This window comes from Setaria viridis, chromosome 3, assembly GCF_005286985.2.
Source record: "Setaria viridis chromosome 3, Setaria_viridis_v4.0, whole genome shotgun sequence".
In the NCBI taxonomy this organism is placed as follows: Eukaryota; Viridiplantae; Streptophyta; class Magnoliopsida; order Poales; family Poaceae; genus Setaria; species Setaria viridis.
The window spans coordinates 14,978,383-15,001,926 of NC_048265.2; the positions used below are offsets into that span (position 1 = coordinate 14,978,383).

At 45.1% G+C, this 23,544-nt stretch overlaps 4 protein-coding genes across 10 annotated transcripts; 2 read left to right on the plus strand and 2 right to left on the minus strand.

Annotated features, from left to right (window-relative positions):
• Positions 1-496: 496 nt before the first annotated feature.
• On the minus strand, positions 497-7,668 carry LOC117850249 (uncharacterized). 6 transcript variants are annotated; one of them, XR_004639214.2, is made up of 5 exons: positions 7,343-7,668; positions 5,464-6,984; positions 1,275-2,116; positions 959-1,151; positions 497-872 (listed from the first exon to the last, which is right to left on the minus strand). XR_004639214.2 is itself a non-coding variant. In XM_034732062.2 (2 exons), exons 1-2 carry the CDS (start codon positions 7,418-7,420, stop codon positions 5,923-5,925), a joined length of 1,140 nt encoding a protein of 379 aa, XP_034587953.1. In that variant the 5' UTR covers positions 7,421-7,668; the 3' UTR covers positions 5,166-5,922. The 6 variants fall into 6 exon arrangements, 1 of the variants encoding a protein (XP_034587953.1); XR_004639213.2 differs by having other exon boundaries at positions 959-2,116; XR_004639215.2 differs by lacking the exons at positions 497-872; positions 959-1,151; positions 1,275-2,116 and adding an exon at positions 3,398-3,852.
• A 1,036-nt stretch (positions 7,669-8,704) lies between these two features.
• On the plus strand, positions 8,705-10,818 carry LOC117850877 (uncharacterized). Its single transcript, XM_072292368.1, has 7 exons — positions 8,705-9,109; positions 9,219-9,383; positions 9,486-9,538; positions 9,569-9,605; positions 9,726-9,920; positions 10,007-10,159; positions 10,250-10,818. Exons 1-7 carry the CDS (start codon positions 8,792-8,794, stop codon positions 10,790-10,792), a joined length of 1,464 nt encoding a protein of 487 aa, XP_072148469.1. The 5' UTR covers positions 8,705-8,791; the 3' UTR covers positions 10,793-10,818.
• Positions 10,819-11,189: 371 nt separating this feature from the next.
• LOC117850878 (NADH dehydrogenase [ubiquinone] 1 alpha subcomplex subunit 1) lies at positions 11,190-13,324 on the minus strand. Of its 2 annotated transcripts, XR_004639382.2 has the most exons (4): positions 13,080-13,324; positions 12,886-12,969; positions 11,593-11,674; positions 11,190-11,433 (listed from the first exon to the last, which is right to left on the minus strand). XR_004639382.2 is itself a non-coding variant. In XM_072292732.1 (3 exons), exons 1-2 carry the CDS (start codon positions 13,188-13,190, stop codon positions 12,886-12,888), a joined length of 195 nt encoding a protein of 64 aa, XP_072148833.1. In that variant the 5' UTR covers positions 13,191-13,319; the 3' UTR covers positions 11,190-11,433. The 2 variants fall into 2 exon arrangements, 1 of the variants encoding a protein (XP_072148833.1); XM_072292732.1 differs by lacking the exon at positions 11,593-11,674 and having other exon boundaries at positions 13,080-13,319.
• Positions 13,325-17,854: 4,530 nt separating this feature from the next.
• On the plus strand, positions 17,855-22,203 carry LOC117848477 (KH domain-containing protein SPIN1). The gene is made up of 7 exons (XM_034729904.2): positions 17,855-18,122; positions 18,271-18,359; positions 18,673-18,824; positions 20,817-20,930; positions 21,015-21,131; positions 21,295-21,438; positions 21,745-22,203. Exons 1-7 carry the CDS (start codon positions 18,031-18,033, stop codon positions 21,886-21,888), a joined length of 852 nt encoding a protein of 283 aa, XP_034585795.1. The 5' UTR covers positions 17,855-18,030; the 3' UTR covers positions 21,889-22,203.
• Positions 22,204-23,544: the final 1,341 nt, after the last annotated feature.

Below are 23,544 nucleotides of genomic sequence, written 5' to 3' on the forward strand. Positions count from 1 at the left end.
AACTAGACACGCTCACGGTGTCTAGTGTAAGTAAATTATAATTCCAATGCTGATTTCAATTGGTTTAGTATATCATCTAAAATCTTGGTTGGACATGTTGCAGGTGTCATGGGAGCCGTATGTAGGAGAGGGGGCACTTACTTTTCCTCTGAGCACCATGTGTTCGAGCGACGACGACTTATACAGGATGAGGTGCCCCCTTATATGTTTTTACGCCGTCGAGTTCCACCTGCCTGATCGAGTTGCACGCCAATTTGCAGGTATTCTTGGCGGACAGTCAGCTTGGAGCGGACGGTCCGACCCTAGGTGGAAAACAGTCACCTAAACCTAGATAGAAACATGTTCTCGGGCCGAGAAATTATATATCAAAGGCGGACGGTCCGCAGGTGATTTTGGCGGACAATCCACTTGGAGCGGACGGTCGGCCCTAGCCGCATTTGTTTTATTCGGACAGTCCGCTTGGGCCGGAGGGTCCAATCCTACAACGCCCCTCTAGTCGATACTTATTTTTGTCATCGACCATACTTAAAGTGCATTACATGACAACACAATAAAAAGTCCATCAGTAATGGAGACTACTATGTGCAATGAGACCACTTTCCCTTCCTTAGGGCATCGGGATTCTCCTCAATCGTTGGTTTCGCTCAACGTGCACGCTCAAGCTTCTTCTCCCTTTCCTCCCTATTCGCAGCAACACACCTCCTTTCCTCCTCTTCCTTGTGCTCCTTTTCTGCAGCCTCCTCTCTGCGTCTCTTCTCCATTGTCTCCTTCTTCTCTGCCTCCCAACACAACATTTCTTGCATCTCCTCCTTGTCTTCAAGCTTGATCTCAGTGTCGATCCACTGCTCAAAATCACAGAGCAGTGGAGGGGTCTGCAACAAATGCAATTGTTACAAAATAAAAAAAACATGGAATATGTCATACGACACAAATTAATTAGACAACATCAATTTCTCACCATCTTGTTAATGCGCCGCTGACGAAGTGTAGACTCAAACGCAAAATTGGAACACATCCAATACCTCTGCCTATACATGTCCTCTGCATCGGACTTGGCTACCTTGCAAGGATTGCCGCAAAAGCACATGGACACTGGAACACCACTAGGCAGAGGCAATGAGTCGAAGTCATTTCCGGTCATCCAGCCATAACTACAATTTAGTCATTTTCGTTGTAAGAACCGAAAGCAATTAACATTAAACCTACACCTAGGGTTTCCCATTCGATCCACAACAATGAACCCATAACATAACAACGTGCGCTCCTGAGGTTACCTTGGTTTCCTAACTTTTCCACACCTTGACATCCTACGGTTGCATGAAACCCTAAGTTAAAAAATCCGACTATTATATACCGAATACACATGAAAAAAAACTATGAAAGAGCAAGGATACCTTGCTCTGGAAGATCCACGGAGCAAATCAAAGTTTCCAAGGTCCCATAGGCCGATTTGTGATGTATGGCGAAGTGGGGAGATAAAAAAACGAGAGGGAGGAGAAAGAAGAGGAGGAAAGCTCAAGCAGGAAGGAGGCGGGTGGTAGCGCGCCATGTCAACATCCAGGTCATCACCCACGCAAGGATCTGGGCGCCAGCGGCTCAGCGTCGAGGCGTGTATGCTTGGCGCCACCGATGCTGGCACCAAGCTCAAGGTCCATTTTCCGAAATGTTTCCTCCAGAGGTCTATTTGTGAAAATCTTTCAAAAAAAGGGGCAAAAAAAACAAAAAAGTCGGCCCCATCACCTTCGACGCAAGAGAAACTTCCTCCGCCTCCGCTCCCTTTCACTGATGCCAAAGCCCAAGGCAGAGCGCGTCGTGGGGCTGTGACTACTAGCAAGCACAGGAAAGGCCAAAGCTGCGGCTCCAGGCGGCCGCCTCCTAGCCATTGCGCGTTGATGGAGGTCGGGCTCCGCTAGTCTGGAGGCTCACCGCTTGTCGCGGCTCGTGCTGTGCTCTCCCTCGACCCCGTATCACGGATGGGACGGGATGCCGGTGTGCTGCTCCGCCTCCCAGGCGACCAGGCCGCCCTGCCTCTCCACCGGCCACATTGCACGCGAGATGCAGATCGACGCGACGGTGGCGCCAAGAAAGAGCTCCTCCTTGCTTCCGTCCTGTACTCCTGCAGTGCAGCGATAGAAGGTGAGCTGGACGAGCAGCTCAAACGGCTGTGAATCGACGTTGCCTCCACTGCCTGCAATGTGCTAGACAAAATGCCAAGCTCCCAGGTGATGAATGAAGGTACCTATCTTCTTCTGTACAGATTCTGCAAATGACGTCAACACAAATTCATTTTTGCACGCTTGGTGTAAAAGATGGAGTTCTCTGGCTTGTTGATGGGTATATATTAAAAGTGAAAGAACAGTTCCTTACTGTAAATTAATTTTGAAATTTGGGTGACCACCACACCAAGATATGATCATGACCTGCTTTCTCTCTGCGCATTCATGTTATTGTAGCTATCTCATCTAATCACACTAGCCACTCGCCCACTCATCTGTTGCAATGAGTAAGCGTGTGAACAGTCACACTGGTAATTTTTCCATACTTGCATCCTAGAAGTAATGGTGTTACTGTTAACTGCATAGCTCAGTTTTGTCATGTGTAATCATATTTCAATGAAGCTTTGTTCGTCTTAACAGAACATTGACTTGATAGAAGAACAGAAATTGGAGTCTATGTGCTTCCTGGAAGCAATCAAGAGAAATTATTGAAATATACAATCACTTCTTTCTACCACATTGTCACCTTGATCAATTTATTAAGCATGAGTTGACTAAACCCATTCATCATATAGATATGTTTTCCATGTAAATTTCTTAATCATGATTTATTCTAATGCACCTATGTTCTTGGTGCACGCAGGTTTGCTCATTGCCAGAATTTGTTTAAGTGCCAGAGAGACGGGTGCAGATGGATAAGTTTCTTAGGAATCTTCAAAAATCAAACATTAGCAGATGATATCAGAAAGTTAAGACTTTTATTGTAACTGTCATAAGTTATAATACAGCCAGCCTGCATATCAGTGAGTTTGGTGGTGGAGATATGGTATAGTACGTAACCAATCTGTAAGGAGCTGCATATATATATCTCGAGTATTTAGGATCAGGCAAATATTGCTAAGGTAACTCTCAAACCCAACACTAAGGGCCATAAGTTGCAGCAACATCGCATCACCTTTCTCTTTAGTTACAAAATAATTATTAAAAAGACTAACATATATACAACTTTGATTCCCTGTATAATTTTAACTTTTCATTTTCCATGTATTGGTAGGGTTTAAATTTGGTATTTATTTCAAACTTCATTGCCTAATTTGCAGATGACATTAACGCAATGTCACCATACCTATCCATTATCACAGGTAAAATAGCAATGATACCACCTTACCTTGTTACTAAGATAATCAAACCAATGTTATTTACCCTTGAATTTAATAGCCAGTGATTATCCAACAATACATTCAGTATTAGATTGACTATCATATTTGTGCTGTTATCACATTTGTAGACATTATCAGTATATCATTACCTATGAGATGTGACTAGTATTCTGGCTTCAAATCAACCATCAGCTCTATCGTCAAGTACCTGTACTTTGTTTGCTCATCAGGCCTTTCAGTGTTTTGTACCGTTCTAGATGCTGGCAGCTCTTGCCTCGCAGTAAAGCTTACAAAACAAATTTTCTGCTCTAATTAATAAGAGTTACATCCCTACCTGCCTGCCTTAAAAAGCCAGAGAGGGAAGGAAAAACTAAGGTGCTCATCTTACTGAATCTGATGGGAAAACAACAACTATACATTTTCACATCCAAATATTGAACACTCAGATTCACTTTGCAATTTTTGTGTTCCGTAGTCTGCAGTGAGAAGAATATTGAAGCTTACAATTAGTAAATGACAAGTTGAATTGATAGTTTCAAGTGTTTGATGACAACTTGTGGATCTTGGAAAACCAATCTGAAAAAAAACTGCAATATGAGCAAAAAGACCTCTCTGTATCAAAAGCAAGGAAGCAAAAAAAAAAAGGAACAAGAACAACAATGGTATATATCTGGCACACATTACAGATACATATTTTTGACAGGTGTGCTAATATTTGAAATAACACCGGTGCACAATATGCTTGTATATATGGGTTCTATCGGAAGGTGGACAAACACTGGCTGGTCTCAAGTAGGGTGCGGCAAAGCTGCGCCAGACTTTCTAGTATGATACCGAATTCTAGTTTTCATTCTTTATGTGATATTTTCAAAACTTTAATCAGTTAAATTAGACGAAACAACCACCAAATCACCCTCAAAATTTATGAAACCATTTTCGGTCATAGAATAAAGGAGATGAAGCCGTTTTGCTTAAAAACGCACATGTACCATTGCAGTTTTCAAACTAAAATTCAAATTCGACTACTTTTGAAGCATATCTGAATTTTTATGGCATCAAATACTTTCCAAAAATTATAGGAAACGACTAATATTACTCACATGAGATGTAATTTAGAAAACCTTTTCCTATCATAAGTTAAATAAAGTACTTTGAAGTTCTTCTAATATTTTCCGAATTTCCCAGTCTTTATAATTCTCTATGCGACTTAAGCTATGAAATTTTAATAAATTATTGCATCTGATGCGAGGAATATTAGTTATTTTCCTATAATTTTTTAAAAGTATTTTGGTGCCATAAAAATTCAAAGTACAAGTGAGTTTTTAAGAAAAATGGATTCATCTTCATTTGCTTCATCACTACAAAAGTTTCAAGGTGATTTGGAGATTGTTTCGCTCAATTTAACTGATAAATGTGACGAAAATGTCGAGTAAGGAATGAAAGTTAAAACTTGATGTGAATTATCTTTGTGTCATAACAAATTTCCTCTAAACCTATACACCAACCAGATCGGTCACCATTTCAAACATTGGAAGAATTCAAATTGCAGATTGCCAAACCCTTTTCATGGAGGTCATAATACTCATGCCCGTTAGTATTTGAACATCTCGGGACAACTTCATTTTCAAGAAGCAACAACAAGCATTTCAAGTATGAATTTGCCATAGTTATCCATAAACAACAAAGGTATTTTTTTCCTTCTGAGATTGTACAATGGCTAGATCATCTTGTATTTGGCAAGTAAAGTAGGTATAAATCCGCTTTTTAGTTTTAATCAACTCAAATAAAATGAATTTAATCAACTCATATTAGTACATTCCACTTGCCGATTGCATGTCAAAACAATTGGAGAAAAAGGAATTCCTGATTCATGATTCAACTATTTTGCTCGACTACTGCTACACGTACAACCATTTGAGAGCAACTCAGGATCCAACTGTTAAAAATTAAAATCACCTAAAAGGGAAGCTCATAAATGCATGAGATGGTTTAGATGCATGGTTATACTTGAGCTGTGCAGAAAATGGTTGTACGTGAAGCATTTCTAATTTTGTTCCGCACTGAAAAGGAATGGTAGAAGCTGATACCTTACATGTAGAGATGCCCATCAACACAAGACTAATAAGAGTGATGTCCACCAAAGCAGGTTTGATGCACATGATACCACGTCACCAGTATCTAAGCCTCAACCAAGTCATGTGACTGTTCAGCTATGTGTTTAACTTGAGTTTGTGCAGCAGCTAACGTCTGTCACAATGTCCCATGATTGCACATTGATCAAGGAGCCACAGGCCCACAGACACCAGCTTGCCAAGTCTCCTTGGTGCATAGCAAATCTTGAAAGTAATTTTATGTTTGAATTTGTACCAGAAACTTCCCAATCATTATGCTTTTGTCATCTGAAAGTTTGTTGCTCTCTCATTCTCCCTGAGATACACCCTTGAAGATTCAGTTCATTCCCAGAATTTCTGGCACTATGGAACTATGGATGCACATAGCACATGGGAACATAATATTTTCAGCCTCAAAAATCACTCATCAGCTTCTTATCTTTTATCCCTGAACCTTCTTCCCTTGTACTTCTGTTTGAAATCTTCAGGGCCTAGTAAATCTGATGCACTTGAATTCATCTCTTCAGAGAGCTTTTGGGCTAGTTCAAACTGTCCAGCCTTTTTCACATCGCTGATCAGTGCACGATAGACATAAACTGAAGGTTTGTGGGACATCTTCATCTTGTCAAGCATTTCCAGGGCTTCAGTAATATGACCAGCCCGTCCAAAACTATCAATGAGTGCTGTGTATGTTCTAAGATCTGGATTGATGCCTCTCTCAAGCATTTCCCCTGCAAATCTTTTGCACAGACCTAATCTCCCAAGCCTTCGCAAGCAGTTTATTACAGTATTGTAAGTCACAATGTCAGGATAATGGCCAAGTTCTTCCATTAGCTTCACCTCATGAAGCATTTGATCCACTCGACCAGCTTTCCCCAGCATGTCCAAGATAGTGTTGAACGTGACAACATCCAAGGTTTGATCTTTCTTCAACTCTTCAAAGATGATCAAACTTTTATCAATGTCTCCATATTTAGCCGTGGCAAAAATAATGCGATTCATTACTGTAGGGTCTCTATTCTGTGTTATTTCCAAAATTTCTCTTACAAACTTGAGTATCAATTCACATTCATCCAACTTCTGGAGGGCCTTGGCAACATTCATATATGAAGTAGAATCAGGAGCAAGTTTTGAAAGCAGCAAGTACCTGAATACCTTGGCAAAAAGATCAAAGCCATCTGCTTCAGCTGCTTGCTGCAGTAACACATTAAACGTGTCCAGGCCAACATGGATCTGCTGGTGATGCAGATGCCGCAGAACACGAACAGCATCAACAAGGTTGCCAGATCTGCTGAGTTTGTCAATATAAGCAGTAGATGCTGAGGCATCTGAAGCACTACTGCTTGCTGTGATCGAGCAATCATGCTTAAATGCCTCAATGGCCTCATCATCGTCATCATCATCTGAACCACACCATTGGAGGTAACGCACAGTCATGTGTGGATTAGCGCGTGCAGTGTGCTGCTCCTCGTGGAGCAAGGCACGCACCAAACACCCCTGGAGTAAAAATGAAAGAAACTTATGAGATCGTTTCACCACTTTGAGTACCAGATACACAATTCAAACAACAAAGGTAAAATAGAAGGGGGGACAACTTCAAAGGTTAAACCAAACCCAGGATTAGGTCCTGAGTATGCCAAGAAAAACCACTGGTGAAATAAGACGGGCTATTAAGTATTAACGATCTACCAGATAATCCATGACAAGGAACCAATCAAACCCCTCACCGGAAGCAATCTAGCAAGGTTATGCTTGGATCCTCAAATTCGTGAGAGGCCCGCGCTAACCGAGCACCGCAACGGAATTTATTTTGCGGAAATCAACAAAGATTAGGAGAAGCCGGGAAGGGCAGTACCGGAACGGAGAGACGGGCGGTGGCGCCGAGCGAGCGTCGGAGGAGTCGGAGCGCCGCTGCCGGGGGGAGCCGCCACATCTGAATGGGAAGAGGAGTCGCGCGGGCCCCTCTCTACCTCGCGCCGCCGAGGCCATCCGACGGGGGGCGAGCGGGCATCCGCGGCGCTCTGGGGTTCCTCGGGGTTTAGGCGGCGTGGTGGGGTTTGGGGGCGCGCGGGCACGGCAAGTGTTCGGGGAAATGCTTACGAGGGTCGTCGGTCGCCGAGGCGCGCGGGGCGGCGAGAAGACCGTGAGGTGAGACCGCTGGGCGCCTGCGCCTGGTCGAGTTCTTTGGTTTGCAGAGGGCGTCCCAATAGCCTGATTTTGGTAGGATAAATAGGGGTGTTTGGCACATAGGGGTTAAAATTTAGCCCCTGTCACATCGGATGTTTGACACTAATTAAAAGTATTAAATATTGGTTAATTACAAAACTAATTGCACAACCCCTAAGCTAAATTGTGAGATGAATTTATTAAGCCTAATTAGTCCATGATTTGACAATGTGGTGCTACAGTAACCATTCGCTAATGATGGATTAATTAGACTTAATAGATTCGTCTCGCGATTTAGCCTAGGGGTTCTACTATTAGTTTTGTAATTAGCTCATATTTAGTCGTCCTAATTACCATCCGAATATCCGATTCTGACAGGGTTAAAGTTTAACCCCTATCTCCCAAACACCCCAGTGAAGTAACAAACTGCTTAAAAATTAGCTTGCCAAAACTCTGACGTGCTAAAATTTCGCCATCAAAATTGCTTAAATTTGAAGATGGTTAAATTTTTTTGAAACTAAACGATGATTAAATTTCGTTATAGCGTACCGTGCGGTGCACCTAAAACTTGGCCATTGAAGTGGCGCCGTTTCTAGTTTGCCATAAAATGCTCTGGCCAGTTTCCTTTTTGGCGTGAAACCAAATAGGGATCAAATATCTAAGTAGACGCCAAATGTTGGCTCACACACTAGGGATGTGAACCAAACACGCCTCAAAATTTAATGTCATTGACCGGAGAACCAAAAACTCGTAGCTCTTGAATTTTCGTCGGATTCCAAACTTTTTCTTTAGCAATCCAATACCGCAGCCGCCCCGAGTGACCATGATAGCACTTGTGTCAGAGTAACACTGGTGAGTGGACGATATGCAACCATGCAGAGCTCCTCGACAGTGACCAACTGACCATGCACGCGACGGGATCCGAAGCTCGCGCGGCGTCCCCGCGTCCTGAAAATGCGGGCAGGGTTCGTTACGAAATAACGGCCATGGCGCGCCCACCGCTCCCCGCCCTCCCGCGGAACGCGAGCCCCGGAAGAGCGCGTCGCCTAGGAGCTCGCTCCACCCAAGAAACGGTGCGCGAGCGCCTCGCTCCTGCTGCTGCTCCTCCTCCCAGTCCGAGTACGGCGCGCCGGCGGCGATGGCGTACCGCAGGAAGCAGGGCATCCAGCGGTCGGCCACCTTCGTGGAGGACCACCGCCGGACGTCGTCGGGCGGCTCCGCGTCGCCGGCCATCGCGTCCCCGCGCGCCACCCGCTTCGCCGACGACAACCGCCGCCCCGACCGCTCCTCCCGCCTGGCCGCGCAGGCCATGGTGTCCTCCTCCGCCGCGCTCGGGGACCTCACGCTGCCGGACTTAGGCGACCGCTTCCCCGCCGCGGCGGCGTCCCACGGCGACAGCCAGCCGAGCAGCCCGATGCAGGTGCGGCTCCGTTCTCCCCCGTCCACCCACCTCATGGCATCCCGTCCGTCCTAGAATCACCTGTGCCTCTGAACGCTGATCAAGAATCGCCGATGCCGCTGCAACAATCCGACCGTCTCTGAACGATCTGCTCCGCCCATTTTAGGACCCCGTCACCCAGCTCTACACGTCGACGACAAAGCTAAACGACGACGGGCCCAAGTACGACCTCGAGCTATCCCAGAAGGACGACACGAGGCATGGGTTCTGGTCGCTCGTGGCCCAGAAAGCCAAAGTCATGCTCGACGAGAACGGCACGCCACGCACTCAAGTAAGAGCTCTGAACATGTGCGACCCCTTTGTGAGTTTGCATACTGCGAGTTCTCTTCAGTTCAAGCTCTGTTTCCTCTGCTTTTCCCATGGGAATCTGTAGCCCGCCGAATCTCGCTGGTCCTACGACCGGGTCCGGAGCTCGGAGAGCCCCACGTCGCGGAAAGGAGCGCCGGAAGGGGGGAGGATCGACATCGGAGGGAAGATCAAGAACGTCCTTGAAGTCAGTCCTCTGATGAACTCAACATTTTCAGGCTTTCAGCATGCAGATTTGTTAGCCTTTTTAAGCATCTAGAGCCTGACGAGCTGTTATTGATGCCATTCACTGTTTGCTTAGCAGCAGGAGGGCCTGGCGGCGGTGGCCGACAACACGACACCCTGTGCCGGCGCCGGCGGCAGCGCCGTCGTCGCCGCCCGGAAGCTGCAGATCAGGAGGAAGGCGTGCAGCATGGACTTCCGGAGCGCGAACCTGGTCAGCCCCGACACGCCGATGCTGTCCGACGACGTGGAGTCGCCTCAGATCAAGGCCTCTCGCGACGTAAGGTTTCTCCTTTTTTCAATTTTTTGTATACGTTCTGCCTGCGGAAGAACAGCTTCAACATTGGCATGTGCCCCCATCATCAGGTAGCGAACGCCATGGCGGCCAAGGTGAAGCTGCTGCAGCGCGAGCTCAAGACGTTGAAGGCCGACCTCGCCTTCTCCAAGGAGCGGTGCGCGCAGCTGGAGGAGGAGAACCGGCAGCTCCGGGACGGCAACCCCGACGCCGACGAGGACATGGTACGTGCTCGGTCCCTGCAAATCAACAGTGAGGTGATGTGATTTGTCAAGTCCTCGTGACGCCCTGCGTGCTTTCGTTCATTGTGCCAGATACGGCAGCAGCTGGAGACGCTGCTCGCGGAGAAGGCGCGGCTGGCGCACGAGAACACGCTGTACGCCCGCGAGAACCGGCTCCTGCGGGAGATCGTCGAGTACCACCAGCTTAACATGCAGGACGTCGTCAACCTCGACGAGGACGACGACGACATCGAGGAGGAGGACGAGGAAGATGTCGACGCCGAGGACGACGACGACGCGGAGCAGTACCAGGATCGCGGCACGTCCTCGCCGTCCCACCTTGCGCAGGAGGAAAAGGAGCACCAGGCGGCCGCTCCGGAGGGCGATCCGGACGCCGCCCCGCAGTCGCCCTCCCGGCAGACGGAATCGCCGCGGACGCCGAGCACGAACAGCGGCGGCGCCATGGACAATGAGCCGCCGCGGATGCTGAACACGAACAACGGCGGCACGGTTGAGTACGAACCCCATCGGCTGCTGAGCACAAACAGCGGCGTCATCTCTGACGATGATTCGTCTGCGGTGCCCCGGAGGTCCAAGGATGATGGCTCGTCACCTGAAACGACGCGCGACGGCTGACGAAAGGCGGCTGAATTAGTGCAAGCTTGTAGAGGACACGTGTCGTCTCTGATTTGTTATTGTGATTTTGTTGAATGTAATTCATAAAATTCACCTGATCTGGGTGAAAATAAAGAAAGTAAACTCTTGTTGAGCATAACATAAACGCCCAGTGATCAAATATTCTTCCGTCAGATGAGTGAATTCCTGTGACTCTGTCAAGTCTTCTCATTCTTTTGAGTCCTTTAGAAACCACGGCCATTGATTTACTAGCATGTCTAAATTACTAACTTTACAGGTATTAAGGGCGCACTTGTTTAATCACACTGTATATTTCTTATCGTTCTTATTACACAGTTGTACGCCTCTACCCGTCTGAATCCACAATGTTTTATCAGAACATACTTGCCAAAAGTCATAACAACTGTGAACACTGTTATCTTCTTCATGAATCTGCTCCAGAGGAAAGAAATGGGGGTACAGAAATGACAAAGGAAAGCAACTTTGTTCAATTAAACAGATTCCAGATACACATTATTCTCCCAATTGTTTTGAGATTTCAAGCAAAACCAATTGTTCCCATTATACAAGGAAACTAAAGAGTTCTGTGCTTCCGAAATAGGTTCGTCAACATCCGGAAAAGTTTGAGGCTGACCAATACCCTGCAGAAACATGAATTACCATTTCAGTGGATTTGTATTACATTATTGACATGGCTAACAAGCAATAGTCAGCAGCATCCCAATAATGGCTAGGAACAATAAAGTAAATATAAGCTGAAGGAACACTGAAAGTCCACAGGGCATATCACAAGGTACTACCAGCTGAAGCCAAATGGATAGTCTCCCTTATTGTTGTTCCATTTTTCCAAATGGATACTCTTCCTTACTATTATCCCCTTTTCTACAAATTCGGCCAAACGATAATATTTAGTTAGGAAAAAAACACACCACCATCAATTAGAAGTTGGCATTTTATTTTCGTGCTTCTTCCTGGTCCAACAATAGGGAGCTATGAGAATAACATTGCAACTTAGAGCTGCATAAGGATGAAAGCGAAAAAAAAGTGACTCGCAACGAAAGGAAGAAAGGACTGAAGATAATCTGCTAAAGGAACTAATGATTCAGTACGTTTTTCCTGCCCATTCTGGTTGCTAGCAAAATGTATACCATAGGAAATTGCAAGAAAAGTGAGTTTTGTTCATACTGCATAGTCAGAATAAAATCTGTTGATAGGATATTTTGCATTCAGTTAACTTCATGGTAATTTGGTAACACCAATCTTGTGGTTTATGATGTGGTATAGGATTATAGACAATGATAACACAAGCAACTAAATAAACAGTGTGAGAACAAGGCAGCATGAAGTTTTTATCATTGAATATGGAATAGCATTTCCAAGACACAATTGACAGAAACAGAAAACACATAACATCAAGAAATGGCAAAGACAATGAGCATAAAAGACAACAGTTGCAAACTTGCAATTATCCGCAAGAGTGTTATCCATGATTAGAAGGTTTGGTCCTCACTTAGAACAACAGTATTGTATTGAGGTAGACCGGTAGAGTAAGAAGACAAAGTTGAAAGCAGGCACAGTTTGGTCATAGATATGCACTGAACACTATGACACGATGAGTTGATACCGCATGAAGAGTCTACCAGTTATTGTAAATAGTAGTTTTGAACACTCAACATTCATTGGAATCTGCTGGGTAGGAGGGTTCTACCCTCCTTGCACAGAGCTATTAATAGTTGCCTAGCTCGATTTGCTAAAAGGAGTAGACTACTGGAATGAAAATATGTTGGCCTCTCCCTCTCCCATTTCCATTGCAATGACCAAATAAGTTGCAATTAATACTGAGTGACAACAAGTGCAGAACACGCCAACCCACTACGGCAACCAAAAATGCTCGCAGGAAATGCTCAATTTTCCATCACTAGGATGAAATGCAATTCCTAACCTAAACCAGACCGAAATCGAGCCCAAACCCTAGAATCATCTCGCAGCGTACTGCACGAATTCCACCACAGCCGATCATCCCCGGAGACTGAACCCAAGGGGGAATCCCAGCAACAGCCACGGAGAGCAGAGGCAAGGGACCAGATCCGCACCTAGTTGCCGGAGGACTGCTCGACGAGCTTCTTGTCGCGGCGCTCCATGGCGACGTCCCACATGTCGTTCCCGATGTGCTTCGGCTGCATCAACCCACCCACGCACACGAGAGAAACGAGATGGATCGTGTCAGCACGGGGTGGGATTCGGATCGGGATAGGGAAGGGGTGGGGGTTGGGGGACGAGGGCGTACCCTGCCGTGCGCGGCCTTGTGGATGAAGTACTGGGCGTTGCCCATGATGCAGAGCATGCCGCCGATGATGCCGAGCGGCAGGATGGCCTCCAGCCAGTGCAGCCGCGCCATCGGGGAAGCCGGAACGGGGAGGAGGCGGCGGCGGGGGTCGACGACGGCGGCGAGATCTCAAGGGACAAGGGGGGCGGTCGCGGCGTGAGCCAGTGGACAGAGAGGTGGGTGGTGGTGACTCCGGGCGTCTGGACCTTTCGGGTGGATGAAGTGATTTGGGCCGGGCTTTTCGGATTCTCAAAGTGGGTGAGCCTTGCTGGGCTTTATTGTAACTGTTGGGCGCCGTGTTCCGCCCTTGCCCGATGGGCTGGATCGTTTGCCACAAGTCTCTGTTTCTAATCTGGGCGCCCACCCCACCTCAAAAAAAAAAATCTGGGCGCCCATGGCAACACACGATGGTACGTAAAGTTGGCAAAGCAACAAGTCCGTACATTTCCATCTCGTTTCTGTTTGCTTCATTTTTTGAGTAAAATGCATGAAGCATCATTAAACTTGCACCAGAATTTTAATTGGATCACTTAACTTGAAGACAGTACACAAAACATCATCAAACTTGTAACAAGGTTCACCCGAGGTCCTTTTTTCAACACATAAGGACTAGTCATCATGTAAGCATGTTTAATCCACCATGGCAAGGAATTTTCACAAAACCACCTTGGAAAGAATGAGGTAGCGTTTTTTAGTTCTAAGCCAGGGTGGCGACGGGCTAGGTTGGAAGCGGCGACATTATGCTGCTCGTGATCCAGAGGTGCTCGGTGAGAGTTGCAGAAATGAGGACGGATCCCTAGGGAGAACAGGACATATTGGCTCCAGAATACAGTAAGTTTAGGAGAACTCCATTAGTTAGGGCAGGGCAATGATACATCGTTTGTAGATGATCAAGACTAGAATGTGTAGAACAAGATGCAATTTTGGGTGCGAATGGAATGCAGGAACTTTGTTGTCGAATTCAATTTAATTAGATATTATGGTTAGGGTTTAGATTTGGAAGTGTCGGGAACTGCATAAAACATAGGTCTTATATTCAGTTCTGTTACACATGTCCCATTGAGTTTTAGAGTTTCAGTTTGTTTTTGTTAATTTTTCAATTAAGTTGTAATATCGCTAAGGCAATACATTGAGTGGCGTCTGAACCGTGAAAAGGAAATACCATTTGTTTTTCATCTGATAGAAAGGTATCATTTTATACAGAGAAGGATGATATTTTTGGAATTTTAATTATGTTGAATCGACAAGTAACTTTATATATTCAGTGTGAACTTAATTTTAATCTTCGTAATGTAACTTGGGCAAACCCCACGGCCCCACGCAAGTGTCATCCAATTCCATGTCATTGCCTACTGTTGCCAGATCAATAAGCCGTTGCAAAAAAAGGACCTCGGTGAACAAGAATGCAAGTTTGATGATGAGGTGTGTACTATTTGGAAAAAAAAAATGCAAGTTTGATGATAAGGTGTGTACCATTTGCAAGTTAGGTGATTTGAATGAGAATTTGGTGCAAATTTAATGGCTCGTCGTGCATTTTACTCCATTTTTTTTGGGCAAAAGTCTGTTTGATTCATATAGAAATGAGAAAAAGTAGCTTATGATGATGATTTGTAAAATCTGAGATTGTGCAAGAGAGTAGCAAGTCTAAACAAACAGATCCTACCTAGATTGAAATAGAGCCTTAACTCTATTTTCTTTTAAAAAAATGTTAGGTCTAGCTGGATCCAAATTCACGTGGCTTTGAGTTTTTTCCCCGTAAATTTACCGTGAGTTAGAAAAAAACTAAATAGAGTTAGCTGAGGTAGTGTTTGTTGGCTCAAATCTAACGTAATCTAATTACTGAAGGTAATGAATCTCATTATATATGTTTAGTTGCAATGGTTTCACTAATCAAATCTTTTACCTAAATAATATTTATACAAGCTTGTTTACCACTTCTTCCCACCGTAATCAGATACAACACCCACACTATAATCCGATTAAGTTATCAGAGTGCAACCAAACAAAAAAACATAATCACCTATTCAGCTGCAAAATACATTATAATCTAATTCTCTTTACGTTATCTTAGCATCAACTAAGCACGAACTAAACAGAAGTCAGGAATTCTCACCTCGTAGGTCGACGGGCTCCGACAGCGACCACCGAGGCCATTTCGGTCGTTTGAAAACAGGATAACGATTAGCCGCTGCGTCGCGATCACCATCGCTCTAAAATTCAGGCGGAAAAAAAAGGAAAAAAAGACGGCTCGTGCTGCCGCGATACGAGACAAGGAGACGTGGCCGCGTCGGTTGCGGAATCCGGTGGGCCCGGCGCTGGAGTATTCTGAGGGCAGCGGAGGAGGAGGGATCCGGTGGGTGACAGGGGCGCCTGGATTTGTGCCAAAAGCCCCCAAAATATTGGTGCTTTACACGGGGCAGGGGGGCATGGAAAGCGAGCGCCGAGTGCCCGAGTGGGAGGGGAGAGAGCACAGGCATCAGCAGTTCAGCACAGGCGGGGGAAGGGATGGCGCTTTTGTCTTGGGCCAGGCGCCCTTTTCAGCTTCACCCCCGGCCGTGACAACAGCGCTCGTGGCCGTCGCAGGCGGCGTATGGCGCCGGGGGAACTCCATGCCAGGCCCCGGCGCTTTCCCAACTCTTTTCCTACTACACCACACTAGTAGCTGTACGTTCAGTTTACAGAAAGAGGGCTACCTGGGTTAAATAAATAAACAAAAAGGGTCAGTCTCCAGGCGCCATGGATCCATCATTTCCGAGCTCCTTTTCCATTTCTTTTTTACTGCACGTCTGCCGGCACGTGCACGCACAGTAGTAACACCCGGCGCCGTATCTTCCTCGCCAACCGCATCGGACACCGTCGCCAGTTCAGTTCAGGTTCACCACCACAGCACTGACCACCACTCGACAATCAACGTGCCCCCGCACGGCCGCACCGCACCTGCCCCCCAACATGCGCTGCCGCGCGCGCCCGCGGACGTACGTGCTCGCCCCAGCACCGGAGCAGAGCATCCTATGCGTACGCGTATCCTCCCCCGGCCCAGCAGCGTCCCCTCCTCGCCCACACCGAGCACGGACCAGCCAGCCACCGCTTCGGTTGCTGCGGAAAGAACAGGAAAGGCGACGCCGAGCACGTGGAGACGACACGATCGCCGCGCGAACGTGCGCGGGAACGATGGCGTTGTCGTCGCCGCTGTGGGAGAAAAGAAATCCCGGCACGGACAGGAGCAGCACCGCATGCGGCAGCAGCTAGCGCCCTAGCGGGCATGTGCGTGTTGCCCCGCTTCCGATGTACGGTCGCCGTTTTAGAAATCCCCCCCCCCCCCCCCCCCCCCCCCCCCCGGGGGGTGGGGGGCAGGCCGCAGGCGCTCGTCACGGCGCCTTGTGCTGTTGTGCAATCGCCGCCGCACGTGTCCACGGGGTAGGGTGCGGCCATTCTCCCTGCCCGGCCGTGGAGGTGCGGGCGTGGCGAATGCTTATCAGGGGAAGGGGTGTTGAGGGTGTCTGGTCAACCAGCAAGGTCGATAGAAATCTCTGCCTTGTTTTCGTTTCAACAAATAAAAGAAATGAGAAACATTTTTTTTGTCTCTGTTCAACAATATGCACTGAAATTTCAGATACCTCGGGGTTAACAATCATTTCGTCAGTTTCATGCAGCATAAAAACTGCATACTTTAAGTTTTATCTGCCATAGGGGACTGAAACAAGGCATTTAAAAGTGAATGACGATGTCTATAATCAAATCCTCCAAAGACGTGTAAAACGATAAATACGAATATACCGGGTGCAAAAAAAAGACAGAAAAGAAGTATTTTGGTTAGGCATGCGATCCTAAAAGATATGACACCGAATATCTCTAACAACACGCTAAACATCACATGCCAGATATCTAGTGTGACACAAATATGTCTGTAGCTCCTGTCAACTCTAAACATATCGGCATCAGATATCAACTAGCTAGTGTGACCCAAGCATGTTCATCGTTGTCTCAACTGTAGCAATATGACACAACACCATAATTAGCCGGCACGACACCAACATGGCTGTTGCGGCCGTCAACTCTAGTAACATGTGACCACCAAATACAAACCAAATACAAACAAGATGGTTGGGCGTGTCTCTCGCTCTCTTTGTAAAATGTAGCACTGCTGAGACGATTAGATGTGTGTTATATAGCATGTCATGATGTCATAATACAATCACCTATTGTTTATTTTGATTTTTGACAAGGATCTATCAATAGTTTTACGGCATGTCATCTATGCGTCTTTGTTTACTGATATCAGGATAAATATTTAAAAAAGGCAACAAATAACCATAGTTTAAAAAATAATCCTTGTCTATTAAAATATTGCAGATACTACATCTTTGTTTTTTTGTTTAAGCATAACTTGAATATCATATTAAATATTACTATTGCGGTTTACAAGTTACCTATACATTTGCAAACGTGCAAAGTATGTACAGTTGAAGTCTTTCTACTCCTACGTTATAGCCAAATGGAATCCAGCAAGTACGCTAGCCTTTCTAAAGCTCTGTATAACTCCAAGAAAAGATGCGGGCTGTGGTGTATCCCCAGTAAAACGGGTAATGCAGAATATGGCAAGTAGGTCGATGCGTATCCCTGCAGCTGCCCTGGGCCGCTGGGCGGCAGGGGGTTTATAAACCCTACGGGGCAAGCACGCAGGAGCGCAGAGGGATGCCGCGACGCAACCCGTCGTGCCGGGCGCAGGGTTTTGCCGAGATTTTCCCAAAAAAAGGGCATTGCCACCGCACCAAGAAAAGAAAACGAGACACCGCGATAAAAACATACCCCAATCTCCATCTTCTCCTCTTCTTCCTCCTCTCCCCGTAGCGGCTTCCCCCCGATTGGCACCCGGGGCGGCCCCATCCCGACCCGGCCGCCGCGCGCCGCCATGGACGGCCTGCACGGTACGGACGCCTGCTTCTCCCCCGCGAGGGCCATGTCGCCGCAGGTCAGGCCCCCCGGGCCGCCGGACGTAGGCAGGTAAGCCTCGGCGCTGGGGTTGGGGGGTGGGTTTCATCGGGAGAACGAAAAGATTGGCTCTTTGGAGTTGTGGGGAGTCCGTCTGATCCGTGCCTTGTTTTTGCTCCTGTGTCTGTGTCTGGGTGCGATTGGATTGCTTGTGGCGCAGTCAGTACCTGGCGGACTTGCTGCAGGAGCATCAGAAGCTGGGGCCGTTTATGCAGGTGCTCCCAATCTGCAGCAGGCTGCTGAATCAAGGTGAGTGTTTTGATCTAGGTGTTATAAAAAGATGCTCTTGTTGCTATGTTTCTTATGCAGATAAGCATTGCTGCGGTAGATTCGAACTTCTCATGCTGTCCTCTACGGGCAAATTGCTACGACTTGCCTTGCTTGATGAAAATTTGCTAGATAGACGTCTTTTGATTTCAGCTGCAATGTTTTGTGCCGTGGGTATTGATAGATGAAAAATCTCGCCTGTTCATAACAAGTACAGTGGCTTTTCTTCAGTGGCAGGATGTTTTCTTATGTCAATGTTATGTGCTAACTTTTGCTTATCGATCCATGGTACCAGAAATAATGCGGGTGTCGAATATGCGGCGCCAACATGGTGCTGGGGAGTTCGAGAAGTTTCCAATCGCTAGCCCAAACCAGATGCATCCGTCACCCCCCATGCCAAATTTTTGCGGGAACAGTTATAGTCCATGGAATGGGATGCATTCAGAGGTAGGATACACTTCAGTCACTTAGCATACCTTTTTGTTTTTTCTACAAAAAGAGAATGCTATATAAGAGATGTAGCCATGATATAAGTTGCTATGCATTTTCTGAAGTGCAATCCAGCAAGAATTATGATCCACGGCATATTAATATTTCTGCATTCATCAAATTTATTCATGAAGGGCCTGCGAAAATAAAGTTGGCTTTCAAAGAGTACTAAGCATGCAGATGCTTTTATAGACATAAATATAAGCCAACAGGTGGTCAATGGGCTCCATGAAGTGTTTCTTTTTTGACATCCTTGCAATATTTCAGCTGTTTTTTAGTTGGAAGTAGGATTATTACCAACTTCTCTTCTGTTTTTTTGCTGTTAATCCATTTTCCCCTTCCCTTTTCAACATTTATGATTTTAACTAACCGTTACCACTATGTCCTTGTAGGCTTGTAGTCATATTATAAAGGAAACAAATTTATCCATATCAATTATCAACTATATACATAAAAAACTCGGCCTTTTGGAGAAGTGTCCACATGACTTTGCCTCAAGAGAGGGGAGTGCCGAACCCTTTAGGGAGGTACTCGCACGGCTTGCAAGCACCCGGGTTCGAGCCCGGGTGGACTCTCAACTGGGTGCTCTACCAATCAAGCCATTTCTTGGTTCTCTCAATATCAAATAATATCCTGCTATGTTTAAAAAAAAGGGAGGACTTGGCACAGTGGTACAGAGGCTCCACTTGTGGCCTAGAGGTCCTGGGTTCGAACCAGCCTCTTTGCAGAATTTCAAAGAAATTATGCAAGTGTAAGGCTTTCTATGAATTCCGTTCCCCAAACCCACCTCGTGTGGGAGCTTTCGCACCGGGTACGCCTTTTATTATTTTATTACGCTTAAATACTTTATCGCAACTCACATCCATTCTATTCACCACATCAGATAAAAGGGGTGTCAACATCCTTCCAAAAAGCGTGCAAATGAAACTGACACTCAAATTATCTAAGACACACTGCGCTGGGACTTCAAGGGACATAACTAAATCTCTGGTGTTTAAGCCACAAAACTCAAAAGTGAAAACAATTTGATGTAAACCAAGAATTATATTTTCCATTATCTTCTCTTCTCGCCTTCCTCCTTTACCATATTACACTATTTCCATTATCTAAAAAATTTCCAATCATCCAAGGCAGCATTCTTGTCAATTATGATTGAATTAGTTTCAATTATCTAGTCATATTAGAACCACTGACCACAAAGTTGACAAGAACCTGTCATTCTACAATACTCTACAATACTTACATCTGCTTCTCAAATTGTCCACATCACCTGAATAGTCTTCGAACTGTACACTAGACATGTGGAGAAGCGTGTGACGTGTCTTCCATATTGAGTTTGGTTTGTAGCCATGTTTGGAAAGAAGTTCCTGTAATCCAAATAATGCTCAAAAGAAGGTCCATGCTTAATGATACACTATTGAAGGTGGAAATATAAACTTGATCTATTTCTCCACAAAGATCTGACATTTTCCTTTGCATTTGCTTTTGCTGAGACTGGCAATTCATTTTTTCACCTTGAACAGGAGTTGAAATGTTTAGAGTAGGGGTTTATAGTTTTTAGAAACATAGCTTTTGTGCTTGTGGTGGGACGCATGCAAGTTGTAACTGGGGAAAAAAACTCGACCAACCTAGGACGAAGTAGGTGGTTTTGCATAGAAAGAATAAACAGGCATCCAAAGTTGAGTTGAACCTAGGTGCTTGGGGTTTACAACCACACCTACCGCCAACTAAGCTAAGTTTAGTTCTCCAATGTTGTAACTAAATCTTGGGCATATTAAGAAAGCATTCGGAAGCCTAGAAGAATTGTTTAGAATGAAGTTTGTTTAATGTTTGGCCTTTTTATCCAATTCTGTAATGTTCTTTCTTTAGGAAGTATATGGTGCCAATTTTGTACATTCTCTAAATATATCCAAAGAAGTACATCACTAACACTCTGCTATCATTGGTCAGAGAGTAGGTGTTCCACAAGGAGCTATGGGTTGGCAAGGACCCCCACAAAGTCCCTCTTCATACATTGTCAAGAAGATTTTGCGGTTGGAAGTACCAACAGATACATACCCTAATGTATGTTTTCATCTGTCATATTTGCAAGGGTTTCTGGTACAGCACTATGGCACCATTACTTATACTACTAGTCGTTTTGTACAGTTCAATTTTATTGGCCGTCTTCTTGGCCCAAGGGGAAATTCTTTGAAGAGGATTGAAGCCTCTACAGGTTGTCGTGTTTTCATCAGAGGGAAGGGCTCAATTAAAGATTCTGGCAAGGTAAGCATTACTCTGGAATCAACCAGATATGGCTATGTGTACTGTATCTTGAAATGACTGGATGATTGTTTGTGTTTTGTTTTTACAGTAGGCATTTATTTTCAGATTGCATCTAGCAAACCTTCAATACTAACCATGCTACTCTTTTCATTTCGTAATAAAGGAGGAACAACTTAAAGGAAGACCTGGCTATGAACACTTGAGTGAGCCCCTCCATATCTTGATTGAAGCTGAGTTACCTGCTAATGTGATCGATGCAAGACTTGCAAAGGCACAAGAGATCCTTGAAGAGCTATTGAAGCCAGTGGTATGCATACGTGTTCTCAACCTTCTTATCTTCCCTTCCACTTTTCAATCTGCAGCTTATCTCAAACATATGCTGAAACATCCAAACATGCCAAAGAAAAGAGCTTTGCCAAACATCCAAACATCCAACTTGTGTCAATTGCTCTATTCTTCCACATTTGTTTTAAGCAGATCACTGAGTACTAACCCACTAGATTAATGCTATGGGCTACGACTTTTACCAGCTCATAGTACTCCACAAATGAATAAACAATCAACGTCCTTGACTTCTGTTTCTAAATCCTGATTCTTATGCACTGCTAAACAGGACGAATCACAAGACTACTACAAGAGACAGCAACTCCGGGAACTTGCCATGTTAAATTCACCCCTCCGAGAGGAGAGTCCACATCCAGGTGGTGCTCCTCCTAGCCCCTTTAGTAATGGTGGCATGAAACGAGTGAAACAATGACCACGGAGGCTCATCCCTCCCTCTTGACTCTCCAGCAATCCCAACCAGTCCATGCCTTCACACCCTAATTTTTCATGAGCAAGCTTTCATGACGGTGTTGGCAGTATGCGACATCCTTTACTGTATTAGCAGGTGAATTTTGATCTCCCATCCCATGTGACATTAACCTTATGAGAATGACAGATGACTATGCGTAGTGTATCCTCTGTGGCTGTATAATTAGAACATTTGATTTATTTGTTACTGGTAATGCTGAGATATAGTACTGTGCAAAATTTTGAGTTACAATGCGTTAGTGTGGCGGTACTTATCTCATTTTTTCGCTTTTCGGTGCAACATATTTGTGAGCTCTCCTTAAATCATTACTGGCAAGCAGAAATATGTATCGTATCAGGAGGCAGCTGTGGCTGTCTGGCAATTATGGATTTGAGTTCAGCAGTCCAGATTTCAGTTGATACTGCTGTTGGTTATGCAGTCCACACTAACAGGGGCTAGACTCTAATCTTAGCCATTCAGATTTTGATCGAATTATCTATTTTCAAGCACTGGCCATTTTATTAAACATTGTTGATGAAAGGTGGCCAATAGGCTTCAACGATATTACCTTCATTCCAAATTATAGGTTATAGGTTGTTTTGATATTTTTAGATACAAGTTTGACAGTGTGTACCTGCTGTTTAAACCTAACAGCCCTAAAATTCCAAACTATCAAAGCTCATGTGCAATGATAATTTGGCAAGTGCATCTAAAGTTGACACATAATTTGGCAACTTCATTCCAAATTGTATGTCGTTTTGATTTTTCTAGGTTCATAGTTTCGCACATATCAAAAACTATGAACCTAGAAAAGTTAAAACGACCTACAATTTGGAACGGAGGGGGTGGTACCTAAATTCGGCTGGCTTTAGGGACACCACAAACTCTACATATTCTACAATTAGATCATGCCTAGATGTCGGTACTCGGTACCAAACTCCTAAGAAATAACACCTCGTGCAACACATCTTTTTGTTTATTTGCGAGTTGGTATATACTTATGCAACGCAGGAGCTTCGGAGTTCATGTATCACTTTTGAAGAACTTAATTAGTGCTAGGTTTCTATATCGAGAAGGGACCACTAGTCCCGAAAGGACATCAAGGGGCTCGAATAGTTCACACATCTCAACCAGATAGGTTGAATAGTTTGCACATATAGTTCATAAATAAACATTAGCAGTTAATTGCTTTGAACCAAAATAAGTTCGCTCGGCAGTCAGCACACATGTAAGTCGGTTCCTCTTGCTCGTGGAAAAGAATGAGCGATGACTGGAAGAAAGAGAAGAAGCAACGGAGACAAACAACAATACAGTCAAGGGCACATGCGTTATTTGATATACCAAAATAATGAAAAATAAAAGAAAATAGATTAAAATGAAAGATTATCAGACAAATCAAGCAATCTGGCGTTTTGAGTGTCAAAACTATGAAGCAAACGTTTCGGATGTCAAATATGTGAAGCTTGTTGTTTGGAGTGTCAATATGGCAATTTTCTCAATAAAAGTTGTGACGTCAGTATTGTAATGTTGTTGTCCCATTAAAAGTTTGTTTGTATCTTTTCTTTCGAATTCGCTAGGAGACAAACAACCATTACCAACTCACCACAATGTGGATGCCCT

Bases quoted from the DNA above. Each gene is read 5' to 3' on its own strand.
- LOC117850249 (XM_034732062.2), bottom strand. From the start codon at position 7,420: ATGTGGCGGCTCCCCCCGGCAGCGGCGCTCCGACTCCTCCGACGCTCG. The intron at 6,985-7,342 runs GTACTGCCCTTC...TTTTTACTCCAG, and splicing joins CCGCCCGTCTCTCCGTTCCG to GGGTGTTTGGTGCGTGCCTT.
- LOC117850877 (XM_072292368.1), top strand. From the start codon at position 8,792: ATGGCGTACCGCAGGAAGCAGGGCATCCAGCGGTCGGCCACCTTCGTG. The intron at 9,921-10,006 runs GTAAGGTTTCTC...CCCCATCATCAG, and splicing joins AGATCAAGGCCTCTCGCGAC to GTAGCGAACGCCATGGCGGC. The intron at 10,160-10,249 runs GTACGTGCTCGG...TCATTGTGCCAG, and splicing joins CCGACGCCGACGAGGACATG to ATACGGCAGCAGCTGGAGAC.
- LOC117850878 (XM_072292732.1), bottom strand. From the start codon at position 13,190: ATGGCGCGGCTGCACTGGCTGGAGGCCATCCTGCCGCTCGGCATCATC. The intron at 12,970-13,079 runs GTACGCCCTCGT...GGGTTGATGCAG, and splicing joins ACAAGGCCGCGCACGGCAGG to CCGAAGCACATCGGGAACGA.
- LOC117848477 (XM_034729904.2), top strand. From the start codon at position 18,031: ATGGACGGCCTGCACGGTACGGACGCCTGCTTCTCCCCCGCGAGGGCC. The intron at 21,132-21,294 runs GTAAGCATTACT...TTCGTAATAAAG, and splicing joins CAATTAAAGATTCTGGCAAG to GAGGAACAACTTAAAGGAAG. The intron at 21,439-21,744 runs GTATGCATACGT...ACTGCTAAACAG, and splicing joins AAGAGCTATTGAAGCCAGTG to GACGAATCACAAGACTACTA.